At 32.9% G+C, this 12074-nt stretch overlaps 2 protein-coding genes across 2 annotated transcripts; one reads left to right on the top strand and one right to left on the bottom strand.

Moving 5' to 3' along the window:
• The first annotated feature begins 896 nt into the window (after positions 1 to 896).
• Positions 897 to 4524, top strand: ORC5 (origin recognition complex protein 5). The gene is made up of 5 exons (XM_085729794.1): positions 897 to 1038; positions 1890 to 2753; positions 2845 to 3270; positions 3590 to 3905; positions 4025 to 4524. The coding sequence occupies exons 2-5, from the start codon at positions 1918 to 1920 to the stop codon at positions 4073 to 4075; spliced, it is 1629 nt and encodes a 542-aa protein (XP_085585920.1). The 5' UTR covers positions 897 to 1038; positions 1890 to 1917; the 3' UTR covers positions 4076 to 4524.
• A 382-nt stretch (positions 4525 to 4906) lies between these two features.
• On the bottom strand, positions 4907 to 9573 carry LOC146908709 (ascorbate transporter, chloroplastic-like). Its single transcript, XM_085729795.1, has 11 exons — positions 9287 to 9573; positions 7952 to 8319; positions 7524 to 7631; positions 7256 to 7411; positions 6651 to 6866; positions 6300 to 6509; positions 6075 to 6212; positions 5818 to 5919; positions 5616 to 5681; positions 5381 to 5465; positions 4907 to 5289 (listed from the first exon to the last, which is right to left on the bottom strand). The coding sequence occupies exons 1-11, from the start codon at positions 9339 to 9341 to the stop codon at positions 5192 to 5194; spliced, it is 1602 nt and encodes a 533-aa protein (XP_085585921.1). The 5' UTR covers positions 9342 to 9573; the 3' UTR covers positions 4907 to 5191.
• Positions 9574 to 12074: the final 2501 nt, after the last annotated feature.

Raw genomic sequence — 12074 nt, 5'->3', positions numbered from 1 at the left:
ACCAATACACAAATCATAAAGAGAGTTGTAAATAAAATTTTGATAAAAATATACATGATGTAGATGTCATGGAGATCTAATCTCTTCTCTTAGACTCAATATTGTTGGTATCAATAATTATAATATTTGAAAGAAAGAAAGAAAGAAAAAAAGAAAAAAGAAAAAAAAAGAAGCTAATTCTACAAGACAAAACAAACAAATTCCATCCACGTTGTCAAATTCCTACTTGACAACATTTCCATGAAATTACAATACTAATTATCTGTCAACTTAATTATATACGCAAACGACTATAGCAAATTTTTTTAGGGGAACAATATTTCATTATAAAAAAATATATATATTCAAAATTTGTTTTTACAGAAAATGTATTTAACTTATACATTTGAATATTGACTTTTGTGATAGATAGAAGAAATGTCAAAAGCATTATAAACCCACGTCTAAGTGGTGATGTCAGGGTTCAAACTCTAATCATAACATATGGCTTGATAATTTTGTCACTTTTGTCAATTAAACTAGGATTTGCAGATCATTTGAATATTGAATTTAACTTAATATGATATATTTTAGTGAACTCTAACGGCGCCCAACCCTAAAATTTTGTGTAGTGTGAATAACATTTAGAAATTTTATAAATACTAAAAATGCTAATGAAAAGTTTTACGGACACTAGAAATGCTGACGAAAAAATTTTACATTGACAAGTACAATTTTCTTTTATAGAGACTAAACGAATTTTAAATATTTACATGCATTGATTACTTAATTAATCTATTAAAAATAAACAAGACAATTTAGTTTTTTTTTATCTCCTTTATATTTTATTTAGTTAACCAAAAAAAAAAAGTAAGAAAGAAAGAAGAGTGAAAAGAACAAAAGAGAGAGAGAGAAAAAGAACAAAAAAGAACAGAAGATTATCATGCAACTGCGAGTATTTAGGTTGTAAGGAAGTTTCTCTCTTTTTCCCGCCATCCTTCTTCCGCCGTGACAGCACCGCTTGGCCGCCTCACCGATCCTTCTTCTGCGACTGCAAGAGTAAGTTCTTCTCCCCTTCCGTTTTCGAATCTACTTCTCCACCGTGTGATGTTGTTGGGTATCTTGCTGTTCAATTGATTTTCTCCACTTACATTTCTGTGTTGTTTCTGGGTACCACATCGTTGAACAGTGTAATCACTTTTTCATATAGCTTCAATTTGCACTGAAATGTGTGTGTCAGTGTGTATCAAATTTTACCTTTCATTGAATGGGATTTTAGGGTTTTTGAATTTAGTTGTAGTTTTTTTCTTTTTCTTTTTGTAATTATTATATTAAAGGCACTTGTGAGTCTGACACCGGCATAACACCGACGCTTGTGATTACATTTTATCAAATTATTACTGGTGTCTACATGTCTGTGTCTGTGTCAATGTTTAGTTTATATGTCAGTGTTTCATAGATTATTCATAATGTTGTTTTAATTAGAAGTTAAGAGACCGTGCATGTGTTTGTGCTTCTGGATTGAAGTTTGGTGTGGATGGATGAATAAATTGATACCCTTAGTGTATGTTTGGTTCTGCATTGATAAGAATTGATTTTGAGTGAATTAATTCTATTTAAAAGTGAGTTGAACTATAAATTTGAGTGTTAAAATCAATTCTAGAATCAAAAGTTTCAATTTATAGCTTCAATCAAGTAGAATTAATTCTACTCAAGAGCAACCAAACACGTTAGAATCAATTGTTTTTTGTTTTAGGATGCATTTCTTCTTTAAGGTATACTATTGTGTTTTGGGTCACAAGTGTGTGTTTGGATATGAATATGATCTCCCACCTTAACCACTAATTTGCATTACTACTTGTTGGTGTTTGCATTTTTCATTTCTAACTGAATATTCCTTCATTGATCAGAAATAAAGTTCTTTAGTAACTAAGATACATGGATAAAGAGGAATCCCCACAAATCCCAAGAAGAACGACAAGGTCTTTATCTACGCCATCCACTTCAAATATTGTACCTGCAGCAAAAGTAAACAGCAGCCTTGAATCCCTGACAATTAATGACCTTTTAGTTGGAGGAGACTCTATTAGCCTAGATGATATAATTTCTAGTTTTCCTGGAAGAAGTAGTCAGATTCACGAGATTGTGCGTCTTTTGGGACCGTTGAATTCCCCATTACTTCCTTTGTTTGTTTATGGAGGTGCTTCTACGGGAAAAACCAGTATCATTCTTCAATTATTCAGACATCTCAATAGGCCTCTTGTTTATTCTAGTTGTAGGACATGTTATAACCAGCGTATCTTGTTCGAGTCTGTTCTGAATCAGTTACTTCTCCATAGAAAAAATGCTGCCAATTGTTATGCTAATGCGAAGCGCTGTGAGAGACCGTCTGATTTTGTCAATTTTCTTCGTGAAACATTAACCGGTGTTATAAATAATCTGAAGGAGAAATCAGAGAAGTTGATCCCGAAAAAGAAGATACATGGTGGGGGAACAGGAAACATGATCTACTTGGTATTTGACAATTTTCATCTTGTTAGAGATTGGGATAAAAGCTCGACTATATTGCCCTTGCTGTTTAATCTCTATGATATGCTAAAGATGCCTGAGGTTGGTCTGATTTTCATCAGCAGTACTTCACCAGATACCTTTTACACTAACATGGGTTATGTGGAGCCTATCCCCATTTACTTTCCTGATTACACAGAAGGTGATATTCGTCAAATCCTATTGAGGAACCAAGCAAACCAGAAGTTGTATTCGTCATTTCTCGAGTAAGACATTTGTTTTTATCACTAATATCAGATTCCATTTTAAGCATTACATGATCTGATATATTGAAGAATTTTGTTTCTTTTCATGCAGTGTAGCTCTGAAGCCTTTCTGTAGAATTACTAGGCAGGTTGGTGAATTGTCTACTGCATTAAAGCCACTATTTGAAAAATATTGTGAACCTCTAAGTGATAAGGGAAAAGGAGTTGTCCCTAGTGAAGACATGAAGAGGAGGCTATTCAATCATATCAAGCCGCATATTGCCTCCTCTTTGAACGATGTATTTAAGGTTTCATCTGCTCCTTCGAGTGAAGTTGAAACTGGTAAAGAGACGAAGCATAAGGGGAATCTGAAGAGATTGGAGAGATCTGAGGAAATCGGTGATCTTGATTTTCACATGTCTACTAGTGCAAAGTATCTTCTTATTTCAGCATTTCTTGCCTCTAGAAACCCTGCTACTCTTGATGCTTCACTTTTTGATTCCAAAGGTGGTTCTGATAATCGAAAGCGAAAGAGGAAGTAAGTATGGCGATTTCAAACCATTTTTTGATGTGCTGAAAACAATATTGTGTATGAATTTTTTAGACTTTAATACTTTATTATTTGAATGAAGCCTTTTGTTGGTTTTATTTTTCTTTTACTTATTTCCATTTTCATTTTTTCCTGTGAGAAGAGTTATTTATTGAAGTTCCAACCATTGTCTGAATGGCTTTGTTTTTTTTTTTTTTTTTTTTTTTTGTAGTTGATTGATAAGATTTAGGTATCTTCCCATAGTTCATTCTTATTGAGCATTGCTCATTTATTGTTGTTGTCTGAATATGCTTTTTGATGCATACAGGGCCACTGAAAAAGCGCTGGAAAAGAAGGAAATGTTGGAAGAGGAACTACTAATGAAAGGACCTGGAACTTTTCCACTGGAGAGGTTGATAGCCATCTTTCAGTGCATTGTTTCTGTTGCAGAAGACCCAGCTGATGAAGATGAACAAAAGAATGAAGAACTAGGAGCTCAATGTGGTAGCGGTTCGCTGATGTCTGACGTTCTTTTGCAGCTATCCACTCTCTGCAATGCTAATTTTATTTTTAAGGGAAAAAGCTGCCCAATTGAAGGCTCAACTCGGTATCGATCAACTATATCTGAAGACTTGGTCTTAAAGGTAACATCTTTGTCTCGCTCACGTAATACTCTTTTTTTTTGTTATTGTTTGTGTATTTGAAATTCAATGCTCGCGTACATGTGTAATAAAGGATAATAATTTCAACATTGTTTAAGCAGGTTGCAAGGAGCCTTAAGTTCCCATTGTCAAAGTATTTATACAGAAGTTAGTAACCTTTAACAATGACAGCTTCGCGGAGCTTGGTTCTCAAATTTTGTTCTGATAGATCTACCAAGAGCGGTCTACAACCTTCAATATGATCTTCGGTTATTAACATGAAATGGCTGGATTACTAAGATTGCTTGGAACCAATCCAATGGTAGAATGGATAACTATGGCCATTGCAGTTCATTAGATAGATGGAAAGTGTATTTTCTAGGAATTATTTTATTGCTCTCTGTCTTCAATATTGCCCCCAAAAGTGTTTGTAATATTGTTGATTGCAAGTAGGAAAGATGCTGAAATCATGTTGCCCGTAACTGATAAAATTTGTAGTGTGGCATAAATTTTGTGCTCTTGCCAAATTTCATATCAACACTATTGATGTCCTAGAAGTAGGGAATGCCTTAAGGTTGGATGGAAGTTTAATGGTGGGAATAGACTGTTGTTCTTGCTGACATATTTTGCTGGTGTTATGTTTGTCTTGTCATGCCTTTTGGATAGAGTGGTAGACTAACGAAATATCTTTAACAATACCTTGTTAAAGATATTTATCTCTAGGGAAATTTTTGGATGCACTTATATCTTGTGTATGACAATTGACGACCTTGAGCGCATGCTTAAAGACCAAAAAATTAAAGGGGGAAAATTGATAGATATGCTGATTTCTTTGTTATTTGTTATAGGTCTAATAAAAAATGAGCAATCAAGTACCTATCTAGATATTATGAGGTAGAGCTACTCAAATAACATATATTTCAAGTTTGATTGTGGTTATAGATAATAGACAATGTTTTACATGTGGAAGGAACCTGTGTCAAATTTTATGTGCAGAAAAGGTATTTGCAAAAAGGGGGAAATGTTCTTATAAACTGAGTGTGGCTCTAAAATAAACAAGTCCATCTAATACTGATTTGAAATGTACTGTAATTTCATCTCACTATAATATTAGTGTAGATATTCCTTTGCTTACTTTAGATGCAAACTCACTTCAGAGGTATTTGTTTATACAAAAAGTGAGAAGTTAAAATCAAGGCCACGGTTTTTGGTGAAAACTTCCATGGTATCTCTCTCTATACATCCCTTGCTATATATAGGCCACACATTCCTTTACATCATCACACTCTTCAGTCAAGAATCTTCTCCCCAGTAGAAAATATATTCCATACCAGTGTGCCTATTATGTATAATGCAACAGAAACCTTAAACACGTCATTCCAAGAACCTGCAATGAAAAATCACATATAAGTGAAACCAATGATATATAAATTGCAAAGAAGTGTAAACTCCGAAATGAATGTGGAGAACTCTCGGACCTCTTTGAAGTATGTATCCAGTTGCAGCTGTGCCAAAGACGCCAGCAAGCACACCTGCTGTATTCGATAGTCCCAGCAATACGCCCTGAAATTGAAACTCGTGAGCATTCTGATACAGAGATATTGTTGAATAAACAAAATAACTGAGTGATGACTTGTATAATGGAATCTGTTCCAGAATTTCACGCACTATGAAATTTTACTGGTCATGGTATATGTAAAAGAAATTACTCACAGCATAGCGTGGTCCAATGTCTTGATGATTGGAATAAAGACCAGACTGTGAGAAGGCATCCGATCCCTGTAAAAAAAAAAAAATTATGGTTTGAATTAGGTGGCTGCATATATGGAAATCATATGCAAACATGTTGTATTGGCATAAAAGTGCCAAAATTTGAGGAATTCAAACTAAAGGAAAATGTTGATCTAGCTCAAACCTGACTGCATGCCATGCACAATACTGCCATGGCGGGTGTTTTGACATGGCTCAGTTGCGTAAGAAAAAAGGCAGGACCTAGAAACCCGATTGATTGCATGATCTGCCATATTATCCATATATATTAAGAGCAGAATAATTTTAAAGTGTGAAATGAATCCGAACAATTTCCTTCTATACGGCATTCTGTTAAGAACACTATTTGTAATAGTTGTTGATCTGGCATGACAATATTTCAGTAACAAGTGGTTATCATACCTTTCGAACAGTTGTTATGGAAACACCTTTGCTAACTAACGTGTCGGCTATCCACCCTCCAATATTTGCAAACACGGCCATGGTTAACCATGGAAGAACACATAAGAGCCCAGATTCAGTGAGGTTGAACTTCAGAACCTGATAAAATGACAAATTAGCTTGTTGATTCAATGGACTGTAGAAAGTGATGTAAAAAATGTATTATACAAAGCATAGGTTAATAACCTGATTATAGTAAGTAGGCATCCATGTTAATAGAATAAATGTTCCCCAATTGTGGCAGAAATGAGAGATTATAAGAGCCCAAACTGGTGCTTTTGATAGAATTAATTTCCAAGGAATGTCCGAAACAGATGTTTTCGATACGCCGCCTTCAAGGATGAGCTTTTTTTCCTCTACCCCGAGATCCGGGTCATCTTTTGGTGAGCTATATGCCTGGAAAGGAAATGAGTTTACTTGCCAAGAAAGAACAAAGGAGGAGTGCCCCTTCCATTTAACATATCATGAATAGTGATATGGTGTTGCTACAAGATACACGAAGTAGATTTCATCGAAATTAAGGGATAGCTGACTTACTTTTCTCAACCAAAAGGCAAACCAGATGCTTCCAAGGGATCCAAATGAGTAAAACACTGATGGCCACCCAAGGTTTTGGATAAGAAAAGGTGAGAATGCCAAGCCTACCACAGAACCAAGGTACATGCCGCTATATACTAGCGAAAGTGATCTGCTTCTCTCCGAAACTGGAATCCACTTGGACAGTATATTATTCATGGCGGGCATGGCTACACCCTGAAAACAAATAGTTAGAATTATTTTGTGTTAAGAGGGCGTTTGAAAGAGCTTAATAGTACATATTTCATGATATAAGCACTTGCTTACAAACATTTGTCATTGAAAAAAATAACATATAAATACAGCTTGTGGTTTGCTCATAAACTTATTTTAGTAAGCTATACTCTACACGGACTTTGAACATGAGACCATTCAAAAGAGAAACTATCTTCGATTTGGCTGTATTTGAATACAACTTAATTTGTTTAGAGAAACAACTTAATCTTATATACTCATAAGTTCATAGCAAAACTGATAATTGGTTTTGCATAACACGAAAAAGATGGATAAACTAACCATATGACTAGTTACTGGAAACATGTAATATTGCTATAGAATGTACCAACCTCACCGATTCCCATAAAGGCACGCATAATAAGCAAACAAGGTAGCCCAATTCTTGCAGCAATAGGTGTTAGAATTGTTGCCATTGACCACCATACAACTCCAAATCCTAGCACGACCTTCCCACCAAGTTTGTCTGCCCATATACCACCAAGAATCTAAGAAGAAAAAAACCATCATAACATAACAATGTTATGCTAGGTTACTGCATATATGAAATCAATTCTTGTTAGGCTAATGTGATCTATGAAGTGCCCATAGCAATCACACCTGAGTAAGTAGATAGCCCCAGAAAAAAGATGACTGAATTAGGCCAACTGTTGCACTGTTCCAGTTAAACTCTTGTGACATTGGAAGTATCGCAATGCTCATATTTACCTGTATATTACAATATGAAGGAAAATTTGTGAATTAAGATATATACTCGATAATCAACAATATGAAAATTGTAAAACACAACTACATTCGAAATTTGAGACATGGCAGACATTAAGATATATGACAGTGTGTTTGGATTAGCGGTAAATTTGACAGAATCACAGTGCAAAATCACGGTAGTGTGAAAGCTACACATTGAAGCTTCAACAAAATCACACAGCACATGCATCAGGAAGCGATAATGAAAGATCCGTCACCAATCCAAACATACATTGTACACATAGTAATTTAGATTGTGAATACCAAGATAAGATACTCACACGGTCCATGTTGCATAAAAGAAAAGCTGTAAAACACAGCATTACGATAAGCCAGCGCTTAGGAAGTTGCTGCCACCAAGGAGATACCAGCGAACCATTTCCTTCCAATAGAATTGCTTCGCCTGTTCCTTCATCAGATGCCACAGGATCTACCTTCGTTTCATCAATGTCATATTCTTCTGAACTGTAATGAACACAGACTTTATTTATCTTACTGAGCTTTCTTACTCCTAGTCCGTATACTTCTCTTTGTTCAATATGACTTCTACTTTTTGCAAAAGGGTTACTCGCAATCTGGCCACCAGACTGAACACTAAAAACGCTTCCTCTTTGAAGTGATAGATCCTTTCTTAACTGATATACATTTCCTGCCAATATCAAAGAGTTACTACAATCATATTTACAAATGAGGCAACTAAAATCGCGAATCGGTGAAAATAGGGGACCAAAACTACATTTAAGCCTAGTTTAAAATATAGTGATCCACATAAACCAAAATTAGAGGGTTTCAAGAGGTGCAAAATCCAAACTAATTTATACAAGTCCTAAAATAATATCCATGCTTTGCTGAACATCAGCAGCATTACTCTAATTAAAGTAAAGGCTTAATAGCAGTTTTAGCCCCCTAACTTTCCCAAAGTTGCGATTTTGGCCCCCTAAGAAAAAAAAACTACAAAACCGCCCCCTAAGTTTTGCACTTGTGGCAGTTTTGGCCCCCAAGGCCAATTTTGACTCGGTCTACGCTGACGTGGCACCCTAAGTGAGGTGCCACGTGTTATTTTTTTATTTTTTTTTGGCCTTGGGGGGCCAAAACTGCTACAAATGCAAAACTTAGGGGGCGATTTTGTAGTTTTTTTCTTAGGGGCCAAAATCGCAACTTCGTTAAAGTTAGGGGGCAAAAACTGCTATTAAGCCTAAAGTAAACTACAAAGAAAGTGAAACTACAATCTTCTCTCTAACCATAGTTTTTATCAAAGTATCAATTCATATCCACATAGACAAATATTGCCACCATCCATAAAAGGGTCATCAGCATTGGAGAAGTTGCTCCTCTTACCATGAAAAGTTTGTGGGAAAATTTGTTTTTACTATCTACAGCTCAATTGTGCACTAAATAAATTTCATAAGCATAAAAAATTAATACAAAAAGACAGGAATAAAAACATAAAAATGAACTCAAATTACAAACAAAAAGTAGATAATACAATTCATAAAATGCTGGCAGCCACCAAATTTTTTTATTTAAAAATTGAACAACAATAATAATGAATGAATGAATGAATGAAAAAATAAAATGAATTTAGTGGAAAATTGAAAGTGGTTGAGGAAATGAACCTGAAGCAATGAAAGAAGTGAAGCTTCTGTTGGAAATTAAACCACTTATAGCCATTGGTGCTATGTTGATAATAAAAATGAGAACTGAAAGGTGAGAGTGGCCTTATCACATGTTAGAATATATATTAAGAAACATAATTTAATTTCAGACTGTCATGCATGGAATTCTCTTTCTCTCTCAGATAATAAGCAAAGTATAGAGAACATGTTTTTCTTTGTTACATATTTTTTTGAATAAAGAATTTTTTCTCTTTATTTTCTTGTTCATAATAATCATTTTCTTGGATAATAATAATGATTAAAATTGAGAAATTATAGTGGAATCATATTCTAGTGGCATCATAGGCAAGAGAAAGGAGGGTTGAGAGTGCAACGCGTGGCGTATCATTGTCCCCAAGAACAGCCATTGTACTTGAAGTGAAAAGAATGAACCCATTGAAAATTAATATTTGCAAAAAATATTTTTTTAAAACGAGTGATACTTTTAATTTTCAAAGTAAATGTTAATTAGTTTTTCTAGAGTTTTGCTTGTGTTTGGATGGGGGAATGTTTTGAGATAACATAATTTAATGAGGAAATTCAAATACTTTTAAATGAAAACTTAGAGAATTTTTAAAATGATATAAATTTATGAAATATTTTGTTCAAGTTAAATTTAGATAATTTCAAATGATACCTAATAATTAAGAATTTTAAACTTCTTCATTCTTATAATTTTTAAAATTTTGCATTTTAGTCATCAAATTTTTCAAATTAACCCCAACAAAATTCCAAAAAATTGTGAATTTTGAAGCTAAGTATTGGCAGTGTGTTTGGATGAGTTAATTGGAAAAATTTTACGAATTTAAAATTTTAGACAATTTAAATCATTCAAATAAACTATTTTCATTTCTAAATATTTTTGTTAGGATGGAATAATAAAAAAATTCATTGTCATCATTTTTGGGCAAATTTATAAATTTTAATTTTTAACCAAATTCAAAAATTGAAATTAAGGATCTATTTGAAAATATCAAAAAATATGAGGGGTCTATTTATAATTTTGAAAAAACTGAGGGCTAAATTTGTAATTTTCAAAAACATTATGGTCAACTTATTGTTTTTTGGAAATTTATTGGGGTCCATTTGAAATTTTTGGAAAATGAGAGGACCAAAATGCAAAATTTGAAAAAATTATAAAAATGAAGAAATTTGAAATTCTTAGTTTTTATGTGTCATTTGAAATTCTCTAAATTTAACTTGAACAAAATTCTTCATAAATTTTCACCATTTTAAAAATTCTCTAAATATCATCAAAACAATGGAATTCAACTAAAACTTTTTGAATTCCCTCAAAATATTATATTACGTCAAAACATTCCCCTATCCAAACACACTCATGGAGGTATTGGTTAAAGAATCCATAAAAAACTTACTTGTTTTTGTTACTTAACCAAAGCACTGTTTAACATTTTACTTTTTTCTCTCGTCTAATTTTAAAAGTAAATAAATATTTGCGTATTACTTTTTTCTCATCGTTGATTTTACTAAACTATATCAATTCAGTCGCTTGTGAAAGAGGTTGATTGACATAAATAACATATTATTTTGTAAATGTTAAAAGTTTGGTTTGTAAATGCCCTATTTAATGCTTTAAACGTAAAAATTGGTTTGGTTCGATTTAAGATAAATAATAAATTGTTCAATTCAGTTTCATTGAACTATTTTTTAAGTTCAGTTTTTTCCCTCAACCAAACCATTAACAATACTATGTTCTATTTTTTTTAATTATTACATGTGTCTAAGCATTAGTATTGCATCAAATATATCTGCATGTCCTTTATTAGGTTATTGAACAAGTACATGTGTTGGCTTAAAGCTTAATGGTGTATTTGTAATTGAATCGTTGATAATTAAATAATATTTTAGTTTTAAATATATAATATATCAAGTAATATGGAATAAAAACATTGATATTCATATATGTGATGGATAAAATACATTGTTATAATAAACAACGTCGACTCATAATTAGCCCATTTTGAGGCTATTTAAGATAAATATTGTAAGCAAAATGGCTTTCAACTGTCCCATATTATTTTCAACTATAAATATGTTACTTGAAACGTGTCTCGTATATATTTTAGGGTTACAACTTAAAATCTTCCATGTCGTGTTTCATTATCGGCATTCTACGGCTATGCGAAAATTAAAAAAGTTATTCGACATCATGTCACTAGGAGGTTTTCAAGAGCAAGAATTAAATCATTGCAATTCATCTCGCTCAAGTATTAAATGTTGCATTTGCAACATCTATCAAAACCATAAGAAAAAAGGTTTGTATTCTCAAACTATTTACGATCATTGACGTCTCGATTTCAATATATTATAATGTCAAATATATATCTATGATTTATATTTCTAATCATATTTGAGTGTGTATATTGTAGAGTTTTGTCAAGGAATCCATTTTCTCCATTGCCAAGGTAATATTTATCAGTTGATTTGTTTGTTTATATTGTTCAGTATTTTTTAAATTGGTTAATCTCTTTATGCATTGCATACATTTTTTTAGGTTCAATTGTATAATTGAGTTAGATTGCTATTGAACTAGTAATAATTATTTAATAAATATCTAGTTGTGCTTTTGGCCTTCAAAGCACCATGGTTGTGCAATTTTATCTTCTCACTATTCTTTTTTGTGCGATTTTGACCCTTTAAGTTCATTCACTTGTGATTTGGTAGTCCCTTTCATTTTCTATCAAAATCTATTTTGATGTGACATTGTTTATTGACATGGCACCCAACT

This window comes from Medicago sativa, chromosome 7 (genome assembly GCF_051527215.1).
Source record: "Medicago sativa cultivar Bolivia chromosome 7, Bolivia_mono, whole genome shotgun sequence".
NCBI classification, from domain to species: Eukaryota; Viridiplantae; Streptophyta; class Magnoliopsida; order Fabales; family Fabaceae; genus Medicago; species Medicago sativa.
This window is presented reverse-complemented; position numbering and strand designations above follow the sequence as displayed.